The 19,069-nt window shown below is 44.0% G+C and overlaps 2 protein-coding genes across 6 annotated transcripts in view; both read left to right on the top strand.

Annotated features, from left to right (window-relative positions):
- Stim1 (stromal interaction molecule 1) overlaps positions 1–14,934 on the top strand; it is a 221,846-nt gene extending 206,912 nt beyond the window's left edge. The window contains exons 8-14 of one of the 5 annotated variants that reach the window (XM_047518626.1): positions 4,130–4,297; positions 4,797–4,897; positions 5,181–5,416; positions 6,587–6,679; positions 8,539–8,605; positions 10,687–10,723; positions 13,031–13,210. In XM_047518626.1, the coding sequence (XP_047374582.1) occupies positions 4,130–4,297; positions 4,797–4,897; positions 5,181–5,416; positions 6,587–6,679; positions 8,539–8,605; positions 10,687–10,723; positions 13,031–13,075 (747 nt within the window). In that variant the 3' untranslated portion in view covers positions 13,076–13,210. Of the gene's footprint in view, positions 1–4,129; positions 4,298–4,796; positions 4,898–5,180; positions 5,417–6,586; positions 6,680–8,538; positions 8,933–10,686; positions 10,724–13,030 lie in introns of all 5 variants that reach the window. The other 4 variants (XM_047518624.1, XM_047518627.1, XM_047518623.1 and 1 more) reach the window with 4 other exon arrangements.
- A 1,059-nt stretch (positions 14,935–15,993) lies between these two features.
- Positions 15,994–19,069, top strand: part of Rrm1 (ribonucleotide reductase catalytic subunit M1) — a 33,376-nt gene continuing 30,300 nt past the window's right edge. Inside the window, exon 1 of the mRNA XM_047519220.1 lies at positions 15,994–16,245. Within this exon, the coding sequence (XP_047375176.1) occupies positions 16,227–16,245 (19 nt within the window). The 5' untranslated portion in view covers positions 15,994–16,226. The remainder of the gene's footprint in view (positions 16,246–19,069) is intronic.

Below are 19,069 nucleotides of genomic sequence, written 5' to 3'. Positions count from 1 at the left end.
ATCTGAGTGATTTTATTTTGTTTTGTTTTGCCTATTTTTGTGCTGCTGGGTATCTAAGTTCTTTATTTATTTTTTATTTTTTAAATTTTTATTTTATGTACTGGGTATTGAGCTTAGGGGTCCTTCACCACTGAGCTGCATCCCCAGCCCTTTTTATTTTATATTTTAAGACAGGATCTTAAAATATAGCCTTCAACTTGCCATCCTCCAGCCCTCCTGAGTATCTGAGATTACAGGCACACTACCATGTCCAGCTCCTTTGAATTCTTTCTTCCTTCCTTCCTCCCTTCTTCCCTCCCTCCCTCCCTCCCTCCCCCTTCTCTCTTCCTTTCTTCCTTTCTTCCTCTCTTTCTTTTTAACCATGGATTGACCACAGAGTGCTTAACCACTGAACCATATCCCTATTCTTTTTTATTTTTTATTTTGAGACATGGTCTTGCTAAGTTACTTAGGACTTCGATAATTGCTGAGGCTATCTTTGAACTTGTTATTCTCCTGTCTCTGCCTCCTGAGCCATTGGGATTACTGGTGTGCACCACTACCGGCTCCTTTGAATTTTTTAATCTTATGTTCTTCTGTTTAGCCCATGTAGTAGGTTTCTACTTTCAAATATCTGTTTTTCGACTGATGTGATTTTTTATTCTTATATATTCCAGCTTCCTGTCCAAAATTTACATTCTTTCATCTGTTATTCCCATCTTTACCTATATTTTCTTTAACATATCAGTAGAGTTATTTTAAAGTTCTTGTCTAGTAACTCTTACATCTGGATCATATAAGGGATTGCTTATTTTTCTTCTAGATTATTGGTTGTGTTTTCCTTCTTTTTCTCAGGTGTAGTGACTTATCTTTATTAAATGCTAAATATGATATGTATAAAAAATAGAGGATCCAGATGATTTTACCTTCCATCATTTATAGGGGTCAGCTTTTCTCCTTTTTACCCTAAGACAGAGATACAGCTGCATTGGAGTTGGGTTACAGTTTTACAAGACTGGGTCTAGTTCTCATTTGTCCCAGTTTCACAGACATGTCCCTTCCTGAGAGCTAGTAGATTTCTTTCACCTCTTCCTTGAAAGACTACAAGAGATTCAATTCTCACACAAGGTTATTTTCTCTGTGCCCCAGTGGTATCCTTCTGCCTGGGCCAAGTCTTATTCTCAGCCCTCATCTAGAATCATCAGATGCTTCCAGGGAGGATAACAATGTGCAACTATCAATTCACCTTAGAATGACTTTTCCTTCTCTGGATTTTTGTTAATCTCATCTGGTGGTTCTCAAACATTTTGGTCTCAGGACCCCTTTACTCTTAAAAATCATTTGGGTCTTCAAAGAACATTTTTTATGGGGTCAGGGTTGTTGATATTTACCTTGTTAGAAATTAAAAATGATAACATTTTATGAAAAGACCAAGTTAAAAAAACAAAAGAGTGACTCTACAAATTTATGAATCTTTTAAATGTCTGGCATAATAGTCATTAGATTCTTACATTAGTGTCTGTATTCAATCTGTGATTTCATACATCATATAGCCTGTGGAGAACTCTGCAGTTCAGTTGTGAGAGAAAAACGAGTGAAAAAGGTAATGTCCTAGTATTATTCTGAAAACAATTTGATCTCACGAATTCTCTGAAAGGTGTTAGGGACAGTTGGGGGTCCCTGGATTATACTTAGAGAACTGAAGACCTACTCCTAATTACTTCTACAACTCTCCAATGTTTTTGGAAAATCCAATTTTCATAATTTATGCACCTTTTTTCCAGATGTTGGATCAGAATTATTCTTCTACCATGATCTGTTGTTTTAATCTATTATTCTTCTACCATGGAAATGGAGAAGTCCTATGAATGGTAGTAATAAAGCCTTGTGGCAGTGGGAGTCAGGTGATAACACTTTAAAGTATACACATTAGTGGGTATGAACTTTGGCTGCATATTAAAATGACCCGGGGAGTTTTTAAACAGTTTCTAATGCCCAGGTCAATGCCCCAAATCAATTAAAATGAGAATTTCTAAGTTAAGGTCCAGGTATCAGTATTTTAAAAGTTTTCCCATATGATGGAAGTGTGTGACAATATCAAAAATTGTAGGCATAGAATAAAAGAATAGGACCTGTGAACTCTGACTTGCCCATCTATTGTCTTCTTTTCCTTCAGGCATTTGTTACTTATGTGTTGAACAGTGTGTCTGTTTCTATCTCTCTGCTTCTGATTGCTCCCATTTCTCTATTTTGTAGTTATTTCTCTCATTAAGCAAATAGGTTTTGAGCCTGGTGGACCAGCCCCTTTATGTGCCTCCCCGGATTATCACATTTTCCTCTCTTTACTCTCTTTTTTCTCTTCTCCATTCATTCTCCCCTACTTGGTTTATCCTGTTCCTTTCTTTTAAATGTAGAACTTGAGCATAAATTTTCAGATTTGATTTATTTGTCTCTAAGATATCTGTTCTTCATTTTAAATCCATAAAACCAGGAGAGGGGCATTTTATAGTTTCTTTTTCAAGGATCCTAAATCAAATGAAGATTTGTGGTTTCACTGGCTCTCAGGAAGAAAGGTATTCTGTCCTTAACTAAGGCACTCCTGGTTTGGCTTACCCTGTGGGATACCTGGCCTCAGTGACTGAAGTTGGAGATAATGAGACTGTTCTTAATCCCTGCTCTCTGGGATTCAGCTAACAGCCGAAGGTTAGCATCCAGTTGGGAGAGATGGGGATCACTTATACACTTATACTTATACTGGTAGCCAGAGTGAGACAGTAAGGAATCCAGTGTATGTAATGCCTGTGTATACTTTCAGGTCTGTCACACTTGTGTGCTTTGTGTCAATCTCATTGTGCCCCTTGTGCCCAATCTCATTGGGCCTCATTGTGCCCCTAAGAGAGAAAGTCAGTGAGGAGATTTCTGCTTATTCATTGGTTCCCTTCATCTCTGGACCTCTGTTGGCAGCTCCTGTGTTAGGTCTGGGCCATACTCATTGTCTTTCCACCTCAGAGAGAGTACTTTTCAAAGACTACATGCCCTGTTCACTGAGAGATCATATACATAGGATCTGGGCTTGAAATAACTTTGGAGAGCTTTCAGTCTAATGTACTACTGGATTAGGAATCATCTGACATGATTTATTTACATAGCTTCTATAAAAACTAGCTCACTGTCTTCTGAAATCACCACTTTACAGATGGTTTGGATTTGTATAGAAGAAAGTTCCTACTCCATAAATTAAGATCTTCTATGGAAGCACAAGGTCGTATCGCCATCAAGTGACAGACCAGGGATCAGAACTATATTCCAGATTCCCAGCCAAAGACATCTTTTCCTTTTTTCTTGGTACATATTATACAGAAGAGTGGATTCCACTGTAGCATATTTGTACATGCATATAACATAAAATACTTCTCCTTACCTTCCCCTTTTCCCTTTTTCTACACTGGTGGTCTCTCTTCAACATTCATGGCATCTTCTTCCTGCTCCACCCCACAACTTCCACATATGAGAGAAAACAGACAGTTCTTGTCTTTCTGAGTCTGAGTTTCTGAGTATGATGATCTCTAGTTCCACCCATTTCTTTAAATGACATAATTTATTTTTTAAATAACATAATTTCTTTCTTTTTTTTTTTTGGTGGGGGGTGCTGGGGATTGAACCCAGGGCCTTATGCTTACAAGGCAAGCACTCTACCGACTGAGCTATCTCCCCAGCCCCCATAATTTCTTATCTAAGTATTTTTTTCTTATCTAAGTACTTTTTTGCCACGTTGTGCTATTTTGAGACCCAAGCATAGACCCCCAACTCTTAGTAAGATGATGCACTAGGTGACCTGTTCCTGAAGAGATTAGGAAAGATTACATGATGAGGGGAGTCAGTTGATGTGATAGAAGAGTACCCTAGAGTGGGAACAAAAAATATCTCTTTGATTCTGATGTACCCAATTGACTGTGTGACCTTGAGTAGGTTACTTTCCTTCTCTGAGTTTATTTCCTTGTATATGAAATGTGAAGAATAATCCTTGCCCTTTCTCCTTCCTGAGCAAGTTGTAAAGCAGATAAAAACTCTGAATTCTGAAGCATCATACAAAGATGTTGGAAAGGGTCATAGTATCAGTAAACAAACTCACAAACTCTTGTTTGTATAGGTTCGGGAGGCCTTGAGAAAAGCGGAGAAGGAGCTGGAATCACACAGCTCATGGTATGCTCCAGAGGCCCTTCAGAAGTGGCTACAGCTGACACATGAGGTGGAGGTGCAGTACTACAACATCAAGAAGCAAAATGCTGAGAAGCAGCTGCTGGTGGCCAAGGAGGGGGTGAGACCTGCCCTCCTGTGGTACTCCTTCTGCTCTCTTCTCTCCTCCCTGCCCTTCTCTCTTTTCCCAGCCCTTTTTTCTCTTCTTTGCCTCACCTTGTACCTCCCTTCGGGCAAAGAGATATCCTGTGGTGGGTTCTATTTCTTTTCCTGATAATATCCTTAAGCTTCTGGAGGAGGGAATAAGGGTGTAGAAGTACGCCCTCCTGCCTTCTGGGAAAGATGAAACAAGTGGAAGCACATAGAGGGAAAGGTCTCCCAGGTCCAGGCTGTCATGGGGACAGAGGTCCTCCTTCTGGACAGGGAACCCTTTGCTTCTTTTCTCTTTTTCTCTATTCCCTCCAACTGCCTTCCTTTTCCCTTCCCCTCTTTCTCTTCCTTTTCCTTGTGCAGCCTAAGATGTGTTAGGAGGAAAGGGACCCAGCCACAGGAAGGTCTTTCTCATTTCTTTCAACCTCTAATCCCTGCTGTTTTTAAGCTGGGGGGCCTCATCTTTGCAGGCTGAGAAGATCAAAAAGAAGAGAAACACACTCTTTGGTACCTTCCATGTGGCCCACAGCTCTTCCCTGGATGATGTGGATCATAAAATCCTAACAGCTAAGTAAGTAGTACCAGTTATAAACTCTGGCAGTGTCCATAATACCCTTAGAATTTGAGGGTATCCAGGGCCTCTAATCCCTATTCCATTTCCTTACTGGCGGGAGTGACAGCTCTGCTCTCCCATCCTAGGCCTGATCCAGCTCACACCTTGCTCTTAATTTTATGAGTTTATTTGGTTTATAATTCACACACATCCCCCAAACTTGTTCCTCTGAGAATAGGCCTTATTCTTCTTGGGACTCCCATTCAGTCCATGACTATAGTTGTCTTTCATTTGTCTTCAGGCAAGCACTGAGCGAGGTGACGGCAGCACTGAGGGAACGCCTGCACCGCTGGCAACAGATTGAGATCCTCTGTGGCTTCCAGATTGTTAATAATCCTGGCATCCACTCACTGGTGGCTGCCCTCAACATAGATCCCAGCTGGATGGGCAGTACACGCCCAAACCCAGCCCATTTCATCATGACCGACGACGTGGATGACATGGATGAGGAAATTGTGTCACCCTTGTCCATGCAGTGTAGGTGACCTCTTTGGCGGAGTTTGAGGGAAGGAATCTTTGATATACAGGTTGAGAAGTCCTGAATAGCACATGGGGCAGATAACTAGGAAAACACTTCACCTCATAACCTCGGTTAATAAAGCACAATTCACATCAGGTTTTTTTTTTTTTTTTTTTTTAATAGTTGTCCTTTTGGTGGTTTTTCCTTGCTATATGCCCTGTCTGTCCTGTGCCAGTTGTGTTAAATGTGTCTCCCTTCACTCTTTGTTTTCCTATTTATTCTCCCTTCTCTCTCCAACTATGTACCTTTATTAAAAAAAAATCTCCCTTAGGGATTTTGATTCACTATGTAAAAATGGCATTCATTTTATTGCATTTGTTTGTTTATTTTTTATGTTCCTTATTTGTAATTGCTAAAGCAAGTGAATGGAATGATGTCTCTCTTTCTCTTTGCCTTTTTGTGTGAGGCCCCATTAAGCAACAGTTCTTAAAGTTTTAAAGCTTCCCAGCTGGAAAGGAATTCTTGCCCAGCAGGGACCTCCTGCACAAGCATCTAGCTTTCCACCTGAGATCTTGACCCTCCCCATTCTCTGTACTGGGCCTTCCCTTTCCCTTGCAAGCAATGAGAGTGAGTAGAACCAAAAATGGAACAACATTCTGGGTGAATTCCTTAGTAAATGAGGGGACTTTTCCTTTATTGACCCACAATTGAATTTTTTTTTTTGGATGAGAGTTTATTTTAGGGAAATAGAATAGGCCTTATGGTAAAGCTGTTGTCCCATATCCCACCAGTTCAGAGGGAATGACAGAAAGCCCTGACTGGTTTAGGGACTTACTTTCAGAAGGTCAGATTCTTTCTTTACGCTGGACCCTCACTCTAAACAATATTTGTAAATTTCTCAGTGACACTTTTGCCCCTGGCCAAATCTCTTTGTCTCCCTGATCTGATACCTTATTAGGACTTTAGTGAAAGGCCTAAGAAGGTTTGGATCACAGACAGACAGAGCTGGATCCTGATTTGATTTGATAGTCTAAATGCTTCTCTGTTCTTCAGGTTGGGAGGGGCTTTCATTAGCTCTGAGCAATCCATCCCCTGCCCCCAGCCTTTCCCAAATCCCATTGATGGGCAGGCTGAAGCCCTCCATAAATCAGATTCTCTTCTCCTTTTGGCCTGGGTGTTGACCCTAGATGCTGCCTGGCTGATGGGGCGTAGGTTCAGTGACCGCTCTCTCTGCTCTACATCCGCCGGCTCGGATGATCAGTCCCTCTGGAAATACCCGGGTTTGAGGAGCCCCTCTGGGGCTTTTGTTTTTCTGACTTTTGGGACTAAACCAACACTCCCCATGGACCCCTTTTCCTGCCTGCCTTACATCCCTGCTTGCTCCCTTTGTCCCCTCAGCACCATCCCTACTAACTGCAGGGAGGGGTTCGGGGGTGAGAAGAATCAGCCTGCTCAGCCAAGGGCTGGAGAGAGAACATTCATAGTGATGGACGTCTTAGGCTTCTCCTTTCTGCCCAGTGACACAGGTGTCTTAGTCACCTTTCTTCCAACTGGGCTGGAAGGAAAAGAAGGGAGGAAAAACCAGGCCTCTCTTTTCTTTTTATTGTTTCTCGCCTTTCTCTTCCTGTTTCTTCCTTCCTCTTCTCCTTCCTATTATGGGCTTCCGTTTCCTTTCCAGCCTCCCTTCATGCATAGAAGCCTTGCCTCCCAGCTCTCTATCATTATGTAACTGTGCTCTTTCCTGGACTCCCTTCCAAGGCTTCTGCCATCCTTCCAACCTGGTCCTTTCTACCATCTTAAGGAGAAATCAGGGCAGCCAGTCTCTCAGGGTGAAGGAGAATATACACAAAGATATGCAATATCTTTTTAGTTGGAGCTAGGATTGAGTCAAAGCAGAATGCTCTGGCACATTCCTAAGTTACCTGGTGCCCAGCTACCCTTTCACTGGGCATGGTGGTTTTCATCTTCCAAGAGCCTGATTAGTAGAATTGATCCAAGAGATGGATTGTTGTTGTTTACATGCATATTAGAGAAATATGCAAAGTAAAAAAAGGTAAATAGTAGTATAAAAAAGGCATTCATAGTCTTACCAGACCTGAGCGCCTGTTCTTTCAGTCTTTTCTCTATGAAAAATTTAAAACATAGTGAAGATAATTATAACCCCAACCATTTATTGAGTGCTATGATCTATGACAGGTTATTTAAAGATATTATCTTGAAGTCTCAGAATAACACTGTAGGATTTTATCAATTATGAATTAAAAATGGGGATGTAAGTTGTTCAGGGTCACAGCTAGAAGTGGAAGGGCCTGGTTTCAAACTCTAGTGTTTTGAATTCAGGGTTATTACATACACTTTTTTTTTTTTTTTTTGGTACCAGAAATTGGATTCAAGGGAACTTAACCACTGAGCCACAACCCCAGCCCTTTTAAAAATTTTTCTATTTTTAAGTCTAGATCTCACACTAGGTTGCTTACAGCCTTACTAAGTTGATGAGGCTGGTTTCGAACCTGTGATCCTCCTGCCTCAGTCACTCGAGTTACTGATATTATAGGCGTGTGCCACCACACGCCTAGCTACATATACTTTTTTATCCTTTTTCTTCCCCTGAGCATTTCAATAGGTATTCTATGTTTTAGAAATCTCTTTATGAGTCTCACTTTTAATATCCCTGTAGTAGATGTATTCTCATTTTCCATTGTTCTTCCTTTATGTTTACTTTCACACAATTATTAATAGTGATCTGATGTAAGTCTTTGAGTTATAAATTATTTCCTGAAGTTGGCTTTCTGAAAAGGCTGGTTCTTAGTGCTCTCCCGGGCCTTACCCCAAGTTCCTATTATACCCTGTCATGCCTGTGTCCTCCCACTAACTGCCTTGCCACCTCTCTTTATTGTGACATTGGCCTTTGGTCTCCTTCCATAGGAGTTGCCACTAAAACTGACCTGAACACCTCATCTTCAATTTCCCATCCTTTCAGGACCCCTGGTGGGAGGTTTATGGGAGGCAATACCCCATTCTTCAGATTGGGCATCAAAGACCCAGAGTGATCTCCAGCAAGCATTTCTCTGTGGACACCTGCTTACTTGCTATCCAAAGGAAATTGGTCTTTTCTCACACTTTTCCACTCTCCTTGCAGCCCCCAGCCTGCAGAGCAGTGTCCGGCAGCGCCTGACGGAACCACAGCATGGCCTGGGATCTCAGAGGTTGGTAGAGGGAGAGGCTGGCCACTTCTTGACGAGCCGGGTCTCTCTGCGGCGAATGCGCAGTCTTTCATCTGGACAGTCTTTCAGTTCTGAAGGCCACGGGACCAGCCCTCCACCTGCCTCTGCTTCTTCTTCCTGCTCCTCTTCCTCCACCACCACCACCACCACCACCACTACCACCACCACCACCACCACCATCACCACCGTCCATGTCCACCCTGTTTATTACCACCACAGCACTTCCTATTTCCTCCAGATGGATCCCTACCCTGACCCACCCCCTTCTGACAGCACCGCTGTGATGCCTGGGCATTCAGAGAGCTTGGGGTATCAGCTGTCTCTCTTTTCTTTCTTCCCTCCCTTCCTGCTGCTTTTACCTTGGCCTCTGCCTGTTGGCTGCTGCTTGGTCAATTCTGGGGATGTGTGCAGTGGGGAATCTTCTCCTTGTTCTGTCCTTTCCCAGCTCTGGGGCTCCTTTTTAAGGTCAGCCCAATTTTTCACACCTTTCTCCCCTTCTCTGTGTGGGGTTTGCTGACTCTTTCCCATGATCCTATAGCACTTTTACCTAAATTATGCACTTCTACACCTATTATCTCAGTGTATTACCTCCTTTACTCCTTCAGTAAGCATTTATTGATGTCTACTCTGTACCAGGTTCTTCTGGACATGGGTATTCACAAATGATAAGATAAATTCCAGTCATCGTGAACTACAGTCTGGTCCATGAATACTTATGGAACAATATGATAAGTGCTATGGCGGTGTTGAGGAAAGAGAAGTGACTAACAGTGTGTACCTGGGTGGAATGCTTCACAAAACAGATGACATTTGTGCTAACACCCTGTTTACAGGGAAAAAGGAAAGTATTCTAGGCAGAGGAAACATTATACGTGGAGTCATGGAGGTGCCATAGAATATGATATATTCATGGTTAAAATATTATTGATACATGTTGGTGGGAAGGAGAAGCAAAAACTAGAATGATGAAAGTCTCAGAAAAGCTAAGGGTTTTGGCTTTTACCCTTTATGAGATGGAGAACAGCAAAAGGGGGTTTTAAAAGAATGAGAATTGATCAGGTTTGCATTTTAGAAATAATATTTTAGTGGCTTGTATGCATGAAGGAAAGGAAGAATTCAGATGTCATTGTAAAAGACCACTGGGGGAGTTAATCAGGTCTTGGGATGGAAAAGAGACAAATAATTTGGTAACTGACTACAAAGGTAAAGGAAAGGGAGGAATCTAGTATGACACCTTGATTTCAAGCTTCAGTGACTGAGAGTCTTGGACAGGTTTGGGGGTCAGACATGAAAAATTGGGTAGGTATTAAAATGCTCATTTTTCCAAGTAGGAATTGAAGGTTCTGAAAGGTTAAGTAATGTTCCCCAGGTCCCACAGCTGATTAGGAGCACAGCATAGACTAGAACTTGGCTTTCCATTCCAGGACACTCTACTGGATACTTTTGTCTTTCTTTTAGGTCTCAATAATGAATAGGAAAGGAATTAGTGAAAGGCTTCCCCCTGCAGCCTTGCCTGGCATCTGCAGGAACTTTCCCTGCTAATACCTCAAGATGATAGGCTAAGGCCAGCCTTGACTTTTCCTGGAACAAGCTTAGGGTACCCTGAGAAAGTCTTGCTCTTGGAAGTATCTTATTTCTGAAGTTGTGATTATGGCCTATTCCTGGATGCTGGGCTGCAATCTGCTTGTTGCTTTCTTTTGGTCCTATCTCACTCTGGATACTCATCTCCCTAACTCTAACCCTTAAGACTCTGGATAGTTATCTATGAAGGCTCTTCTTTTTTTTTTTTTTTTTTTTTTTTTTTTTTTTGTCACAAAGGGACTGAACTTACTCAGCAGAGCTGCCCATCTTCACTCTCATCCTCATTTTCATCCAGAAACCTAGGAAGGGAGACAACCCCAATACAGATGGAGAGGACTGAATTGGGTTGGGGAAGCTAGGGAATGCTGTGGATCTCATGCACCAAGGCCTAAGCTGAGGGCATTGGGGATGAAGGGATGGGGGAGCTATCTGCATCCACCTGGCCTGTTCACTACTTAATTTTCTTTTGCACCATGCACCAGAGGATCATCTCTAAAGGCAAACAGGCTCTCTAGTAAGGTTAGTAACATGGGATGGGAGTCCAAGGCAGTCTAGCCTTTGGGGAGGGACATCCTGGCCTGAAGGGTTTCAAAGATTCAGGAAGGGAAGGTGAGCCTCTCTCAGTGGGCCTTCCTCCAGTCTTATATATTTTTTGGCAGTCTTGGCTTTTAATTGATGAGAGAAACATAGAAGGGTGGGAATAAAGATAAAATGGGACTGTGGGCCAGAAGTGGTGAGGCTGGGAGAGCCCTAAACTTTCGACCTCTTACCTTCTTAGCTTAGAGGGCCCTTACTGAGTGTGGCTGTTCCTTTGAATTTCTTTAGCACTTTCTCATTGTTTTATATGTGTATGGAGAAGGCAGTGTATGGAGAAGATCATTTTGGGTCTTAAGAGAAATAAGGACACATTAGATAGAAACAAGGACCAGCGTCAGCTGTACAAAATCAAATATGAGACTGAGTATTTGTGAATACTAGATTATGGCTAAACCAGTACTTGTAGCATGGAAGCTAGAGCTGGAATTATTCTCTGCTGTCCCTCGAGTCCAGGAAGATACTAGTCTATGGGATTGCTGCTTAATTCCTTGATAACTAAACCTATGACAGCTGTGAGCTAACCCCCTGTTTACCTGTTAAAGGGACCTGATACCCTCCCTAACTTGTATCTATTGCTCTCCTCCTTTCTGGGTCCTGTGATGCTCTCCTCTCCCACTCAGATGGATTCCTGACTCAGATGTATATAGATTTCCTTTAGTCCTCTTCTCTGCCTCTGCTGTAGGTTCTCAGGCCTCTGGGAAAGCAGAGGATTGAGAATTGGTAGGAAATCCCCATATATACCCTTTTGTTTATAGAGGCAGAAATAGTGGCATCTGAAATAGGTTTATGTTCTGCCTTAAAACAGCGAGCCCCTTAAAGGGTCTCAACCTCCTGGATTAGACTCTGTGTGTGCATGTCTGTTGTGCAGTGGCATGTCCCCATAACTCAGCCTTGCAAAGAAAGCCTCATGTGACTGGCCCCCACATGGGCCTCCCAGCTTGGCTGGCCTCCTCTTTATTCCCACAGTACTTTAGACGTTTCCAAGTGTTTTGCCAATATTATTCATCCTCCAAACAGTATTTTTAGATACTGAACTGGTATTATCTTCATTGGGCCAAAAGTGAGGACCAGCAGGGTTAGATGACTTATCCAAGATCACACAGAGGAGTCCAGAACTTTTCTGAACCCCTGCTCCTTAAAGGCCAACATTCTGTCTTTTCTATGCCTCTCAATATTCTCCCTATCAGCAGAGCTCTGAAACAGACCCCTCCATGCTGCCACCATGCACTTTGAGTTGAACTCTATAACACTTCTCTGTGACCTCCTTTATATCCTGTGAGAAGGTAGGAAGAGGCAGCAACTTGGCCTTTTGGTGTGGGTGGAGGATTGTTTGCAAGGCTTTTCTAACTTCTCCTCCCTAGCCTGGGTCAGGACCACTGACTGCATGTGATATGTTCCTTTGGGCCTGGCCGAGACTGGATGTATCCCAGAGTGTAACAGGAGTAAGCGGGGGAGGAAGGCATGAGAAATGGTGACTCAGAGCAACATGTTGGTTCTATGTTGGTGTAGGGCTGAGTCCTAAGAAACCTAGCCAAGGCAGGTGCAGTGGCACAGGCCTGTAATGCCAGTGACTTGGGAGCTGAGGCAGGAGGGTTACAAGTTTGAGGCCAGCTTCAGTAACTTAGTTGAGATCCTGCCTCAATAAAAAGGACCAGGGATGTAGTTCAGTGGTAGAGCACCCCTGGGTTCAATCCCCAATTCTTGGGGTGGAGGGGAGAAAACTAGCTAGCTACAGCATCCAAAGGAGGATGCCTGTGGGGTTTAAACCTATAGGTGCAGCAGTTTTGGGCCTTTGAAGTCAGCAGGGGTGGGGCTCAGGTATTTAAAAGCCCTTTGCCTGACAGATGATGGTATAATGACATTTGTTTTTGTTTCGTTTTGTCCATCTCTTCCCATCACTTTTTCCTTTCTTTCTCCCCCTGGTGGTTATTTCTACCTGCTTCTCTTTTTACTTTTCTTCCTTCACACTTCTCTCCTTTTCCTGTCTCTTTTTCAATCAATTCCATTCCCTATTCCCTCCTCCTTTTGTATCCTGTACTAATGGCTTGTTCAACTTCCATTACTCATTGCTCTCTCCTTCCCATTTCCCTTTTCATCCTGTTTCTCTCTCCTGCCTCCATTTTCCTACCCTGTCCTTGCCTTCTCATGTTGTCCCTTTCTCCTCTTTACTTTTTCCCATCTTCCTACCCTGTATATGTCCCTTTCTTCCTCTCGTCCTGTGTCTTGCAGGGATTTGACCCATTCCGATTCGGAGTCCTCCCTCCACACGAGTGACCGCCAACGTATGACCCCCAAGCCTCCTCAAATGGGCCGAGCTGCAGAAGAGGCTGTCAATGTGATGACTTCCAATGGTAGCCACCGGCTGATTGAGGGGGTCCACCCAGGATGCCTGGTGGAGAAGCTGCCTGACAGCCCTGCCCTGGCCAAGAAGGCATTACTGGCGCTGAACCACGGGCTAGACAAGGCCCATAGCCTGATGGAGCTGAGCCCCTCAGCCCCACCTGGTGGCTCCCCACCTTTGGATTCTTCCAGTTCTCATGGCCTGAGTTCCCCAGACCCAGACACACCATCTCCAGTTGGGGATAGCCGAGTCCTGCAGGCCAACCGAAACACACGCATTCCCCACTTGGCTGGCAAGAAGGCTGTGGCTGAGGAGGATAATGGTTCTATTGGTGAGGAGACAGACTCCAGTCCAGGCAGGAAGAAGTTTCCCCTAAAAATTTTTAAGAAGCCTCTTAAGAAGTAGGCAGGATGGGGGTGGCAGTTTTGAGACAGCTTGTCCTTCCTTGGGTCTTTTGCTTTCCCTTCCTTTCAAATACTTGCCCCTAGACTGGGGCATTGAGGGGCTGGCCCAGGGGCCTGGGCACTGTACATACCTGCCACCTCCATCCTCAGGTCCTTCATCATTATTTATTAACTGACCACCGAAGCCTGCCTGCCCTGCTTCCCTCCCAACCATGGGCTGCTGCTGTCACTCCCTCTCCACTTCAGTGCATGTCTTAGTTGCTGTTCCCTCAGCTCCTAGCTCCACCTCAGGGTCCAGCTTCTGTCTGCTGTTCCATTTTTGAGGTTTGGTTTTTTGTTTTTCTGTCTCCTGCTTTCAGCTCCTCCCTCCTACCACACCCCAATTTCCCCTAGCAGTTGTGGGGAAAACAGGAGTAACTTCTGACACCTGTGCTTCACATCTCTTCACCCACCTACAGTGGTTCTGTTGACCCCTCATTGGGGCCAAGGGCCTAATCTGTGATATTTGTTTTTGAGAGTATGGTGGGCTGGAGAGAACCTCATGCTGGGGCTCACTCAGGCCTCCAGGGATCCATGGGGGAGTGAAACCAATACCCAGAGAACAAGTCATTAGAGTTTTGAAGAGAGGTCAGGCTAGGGATGAATTGGAAGAGACCTCTCTTAGTTGGAGGAAGAGTGGATGCCAGAGCCATGGGCTATAAGGCAGTCACCTTTTCTCTCTTGTCCCACCCACATTGACCTCCCTTTACCTCTGCTTCCCCATACTGCAGGAGTGTTCGTCTCTAAGAGGTGCTGCCTCAAAGTATCCCCAAGTATACTCCTTGGGCTCAGGACAATTGGCTTCCCTGGCTATGGGAGCCACAGTTGTGACACAGGGCTCTTGTGGAGCCCTGGAGCTGTTGGACAAGGATGTTGCTGGATTTGAACCAAAAGACAAAACAGTTTAAAAGTGAGAAAAAAAATTCTCCTGAATTACCCAAGTGCCTGCACAGCATACTCCCCTTGTTAGATCCCATTTTCATGTTACTGCATAGCGTGGGACAAAGGCTCAAAATGGACACAACCAGTTTGGGGAAGGGGTGGCAAAGGAAGATGGCATATATGAAGGCTGCTGTGTGACCACTTCCCCCAACCCTTCCTATCTTCTAGACAACTCTCTCCTTTACCTGTTTTTGCTATGGCTGTAAAGGTATTTTTCCCCTCTGCCCCATTCTGCCATGCCTTTACCCTGGGATCCTATTTTGGGCCTGGGATGGGTGCACCTAGGGCTGGTCTTAGGAGAGTGCAAGGCTGCAGATTGCCTTGTATCCCCCAAACACACTCACGTGGGTTTTTGTGTTATTTCATAAGACTCTTTGAAGTCCAATAAAGCATGTAGGAGATTTTAACCTCTGCTGGTTTTGACTCTCATTGTGTCCTTTGTGGCTTAACAGACAAGAGATGAAGAGATTATTCTTCCCCTGGCAAGGGAAAATGAAACTCAAAAGCACATACCTGAAAGCAGTCTGGGTAGTTACTAAAATACACGATGCCTAGTTAACTTAAGATAAAAAGTGACTTTTTAGTATGATTATGCCCCATGCAATATTTGGGGCACAGTCCTATTTCTTAAACCTTGACAATCTTATTTCTGGGCTGTCATGATCCTATAGCTTCACCTGTAACCTCTATGATCTGGAAGTACTAAATGGAGAGTCTTGGGCAGCATCTAGAGAGCACTGAGGAACCGATGAGAAGCTGTCAAAGGTTTTAGAAGGATGCCACAGATTTCCTTAAGATTAGTTTGTGTAGCCCAAACGAGAAGTTTTTACATCAGCCTTGTATAGTAAGATTCTCAGGTCTTATTACCATCCAGATTCGGTCACCAACTCCATCCCACGTTCATGAGGCAACGACTGCTTTATTGCTCGCCCACTCTCTGTCGCTATCCACTTAAGACTTCCAGAAGCAAATGCAGGGCTCCCATTTCCTGGCATGGCTTTCCTCCAACTCTTGAGTGTCCGGCTTCTCGCCGACCTTAGAGCCTTGACGCTCCTGCCTCCTGTGGTCACGGATACTAGGCTACAGCCCACGTGAGACGGCGGTTTCGGGATCACACTAACAGTCGAAATAAGGAAAAGTGTTCCGGATGGTTGGGGTCTTCTGATTTCAAAAACACTAAAAACTGCGAGACTAGGCGGGGCTCGCGGGCGAGAGGGGTGGGGCCGAGCCTGGCGGGCTTTGCGTGCTACGTCGCGCTCCAGGGCCTCGGACTCGGTTTTGCCCATACCCAACATGGCGGCGGGAGAACTGCGTTCCCGCCAGGCCTCTTGCCCCTAATGTGGCCGTGGGAGAGGTACCCTCTCCTGTTGCCCATGCTCAACATGGCGGCTACAGGGCGAAGCTGACTTACTGGAGTCAGTTTCTGCCGATTCGACACTGGGCGTGGATCGCGTTGATGACGTCATTCAAACTCCGTCGCGTCGCTTTGTGCGTCACTGGTGGCGGGAGCGGGAAGGAGTTCGGATTGTCGCGCCTCTGCGCTGGTGTGGAAAGTGCTGTCCGAGCCCCAGTTCCACTGTGTGCGCCGAAGCAGTCTCTTGGTGCCAGCCCTTCACACTCTGCCACCATTTAGATCCTGCCGGCGACTTGGAGCTGCAGCCCGGTCTCTGATCCCTCAGCACTTCAGCCACTAGCTGCGATGCATGTGATCAAGCGAGGTGAGGGGTCCTGGGAGGAGTCGGGGTGGTTGAGGAGGGAGAGAGGGGACGTGGATTGCTGCCGCCCGAGCGCTTACCCCTAGCCTGCTGGCCGGCCAGTCAGCCGGCCTCCTCCACTTCCCGCTCTTCCCGTCGCGGCTTCCCGCCCTGTCAGTCTGCTTGGCCTCTGTCTCTCGTTAGTCTCCTTCTGGCTTTCAGTCTGCGCTCCCTCAGTTTTGTCATTGTTCCTTCTTTCAAAAGAATCACTCCTTCCTTGCATCGAGTAGTTAAGTGTGTGCGCCAACCATTTTCCAGGCATTATGTACTTCCTCACCATAGCGTGTGAAATGGTGATCACTGGCTCCACACAGGTAAAGAAACTGAAGTTCCAAGAGAATTTTGGTGACCGACCCAGTGTCCCCCAGTTAATGGCGAAGTCAGGGTTCGGACCCATAGCTGACAAGAGTTTTACTTGCAAATGAAAACCATGGGGTTGGTGACCTGCCCTAAGCACGGGGGAAGACAATGAAAGAAGGGACTTTGAACTCTACGTGGGCACCTGTCATTTTCCTTGTCACTTTTGTGGTATGAGGGTGGCGGTGTGGGGTTAAAAAAAAAGACTTCAGACATAGGCAGCACCCTAGAGTTTGTCCTGTGAGACAGTGTTGCCCTATGTCCCAGGAGTAGTCCCAGAGGAGAGTTTGTGACAGAGACTGTCTTCCCTATCTTGGGAAGAGATACTAGATCAAAGAAAAATGGCCATGGCTGCTTCTGACAGAATGGAAGAGTCTGGGCCTTGCATTCTTTTCCAACAGTTATTTCCTGTTAGATTTGCTGTGTTCCTTCTTTGTACCCAGCTCTTTGCTAAGCAGATAGTAAGAGGAGTTAGGCTGTGCCTCGGGACTAGAGTGAAAAAACAAAAGCAACACATGCTTAAAACAGAGAGCCATGAGAGACAGGTAGGAACAGATTTTTGAGGTGAATCTACTTGCCTCTGTTAAAATAACAAAGTTGTTTCAAAATTGTAGGAATTTAGTAAATACTAGTTGATTGGATGTTTCTGTTTTGTCTACTAGGCTGTGAGCACTTTCAAAGATGGGAACTGCTCACATTTAACACAGGACCTGCCATAAATAGGTGTTCAAAGAATGAATGGGCATAATTACATAAAAATGTAGGATATAATGATTGCTGTGGGTAGACAGTTGATTTTCCTGTGTCCACATTGCTTTAACTATAGCCAAGAAATAGAGAGGTGGACAATGGTGGTCCATCTTCCTGTATTTAGTATCTTGATATATCATTTTTTGAACTTCTCCAGGCCCCCATTTTAGCTGATGGGACCAAACACCAAAATACAATAATGTACATTATTATTATTATTAGTTTGTTAGTGGTACTGCGAATTTAACCCAGGGTTGCTCTACCTCTGAGCTACACACCCCACTCCTTTTTAACTTTAAAACAGGGTATCACTAAGTTGTAGAGGCTGGCCTCAAATTTGCTTCTGCCTCAGCTTCCTGAGTCACTGGGATTACCAGGCATGCATCACTGCATCCAGCATTAGTGAACTATTTTTTAGTCTATTCCTGTGATTGAGAGATGAGCATAGTTTTTAAACCTTTAGAAAGAGATATTTGAGGTTGGTCTTAAGATCAGTCAGTAACAAAGATAAATTGAAAATTTATGGATTTGGATGACCAGAGTGGGTAATAACTCTGATTTAATAAATCTCTAATAAAGTTTAAATTTTTAACCTTTTGAGTCTACTTTGAGAGACTATAGTTTACAAAGTACTCCACAATAAGCACTTTTAAAAATATTTTATATACATACATATATATATATATGTATGAGTTGTCAATGAATCTTTTATTTTGTTTATTTATGTGGTGCTGAGTATCAAACCCAGGGCCTCACACATGCCAGGCAAGCACTTTACCACTGAGACACAACACCGGCCCCAGCGTCCCCCCCAGTGTCCCCCCCCTTTTATGTATTTTTCTAGTTGTTGATGAACATTTATTTTATTTATTTACATGTGGTACTGAGAATTGAACCCTCACATATGCTAGGCAAACGCTCTACTGATGAGCTACAACCCCAGCCTGTACAATAAGCACTTTGAAAGGCAGGACTTACTTTGTTTCTCAGTTTTTAGAGAACAGTTTAATATGGATGACTCATGCTCTCTCTAGACTCAGCCATTTTAAGATTCAGTAAAACTTTTTAATGTTTGAATTGTACTTAGATTTGATTATTTTATTGTATTTATTTATTCTTTGTGGGGCTGTGGATCGAATCCAGGGCTTTGGGCAGGCGAGGCAAGTGCTCTACTACTTAGATATACCCCCAGTCCTATTTTTTTTTTTTTTTTAATGTGCATAGGTTTTGTCAGTTTGTTGTTTTGTCTTATTTTTGGCATGCCAGTGAAGTTATAGACTAACTCTTGTAGTTTTTGTTAATTAATGCAGTTATTCAGAGGGCAGCCAGCTGTTGTTATCTGGCCAAACACTGTGAGGGAAATAATAGAGGAGGCAGCTCTGTTTTCAAAAATTTAAAGTTATTAGAGATTTAGGAATAACCTATAGGAAAATTGTTAGAGAACAGAAGGGAATATTAGGTGAGTTTTTCTCATATGTTATCTGGAGCTTTTTTTCTTAGTGGGAAATTAAGATTAAAAAAAATAAAAGTTGAGAGCCATTGCAATAAATGATAAGAGTAGCTGAGTGAATTAAAAATTATGCTTTGGAGTTTAATGTAGTGTTTTCAAAACTTAGAATTGTAACCACAGTAAAAAAAATGCATTTTACTTACTGCTGGACGTGGTGGCACATGCCTGTAT

The sequence above is a fragment of the Sciurus carolinensis genome, chromosome 11, assembly GCF_902686445.1.
Source record: "Sciurus carolinensis chromosome 11, mSciCar1.2, whole genome shotgun sequence".
Taxonomy (NCBI): Eukaryota; Metazoa; Chordata; class Mammalia; order Rodentia; family Sciuridae; genus Sciurus; species Sciurus carolinensis.
Note: the sequence above shows the minus strand (reverse complement) of the source record. Positions and strands in the feature narration are given on the sequence as shown.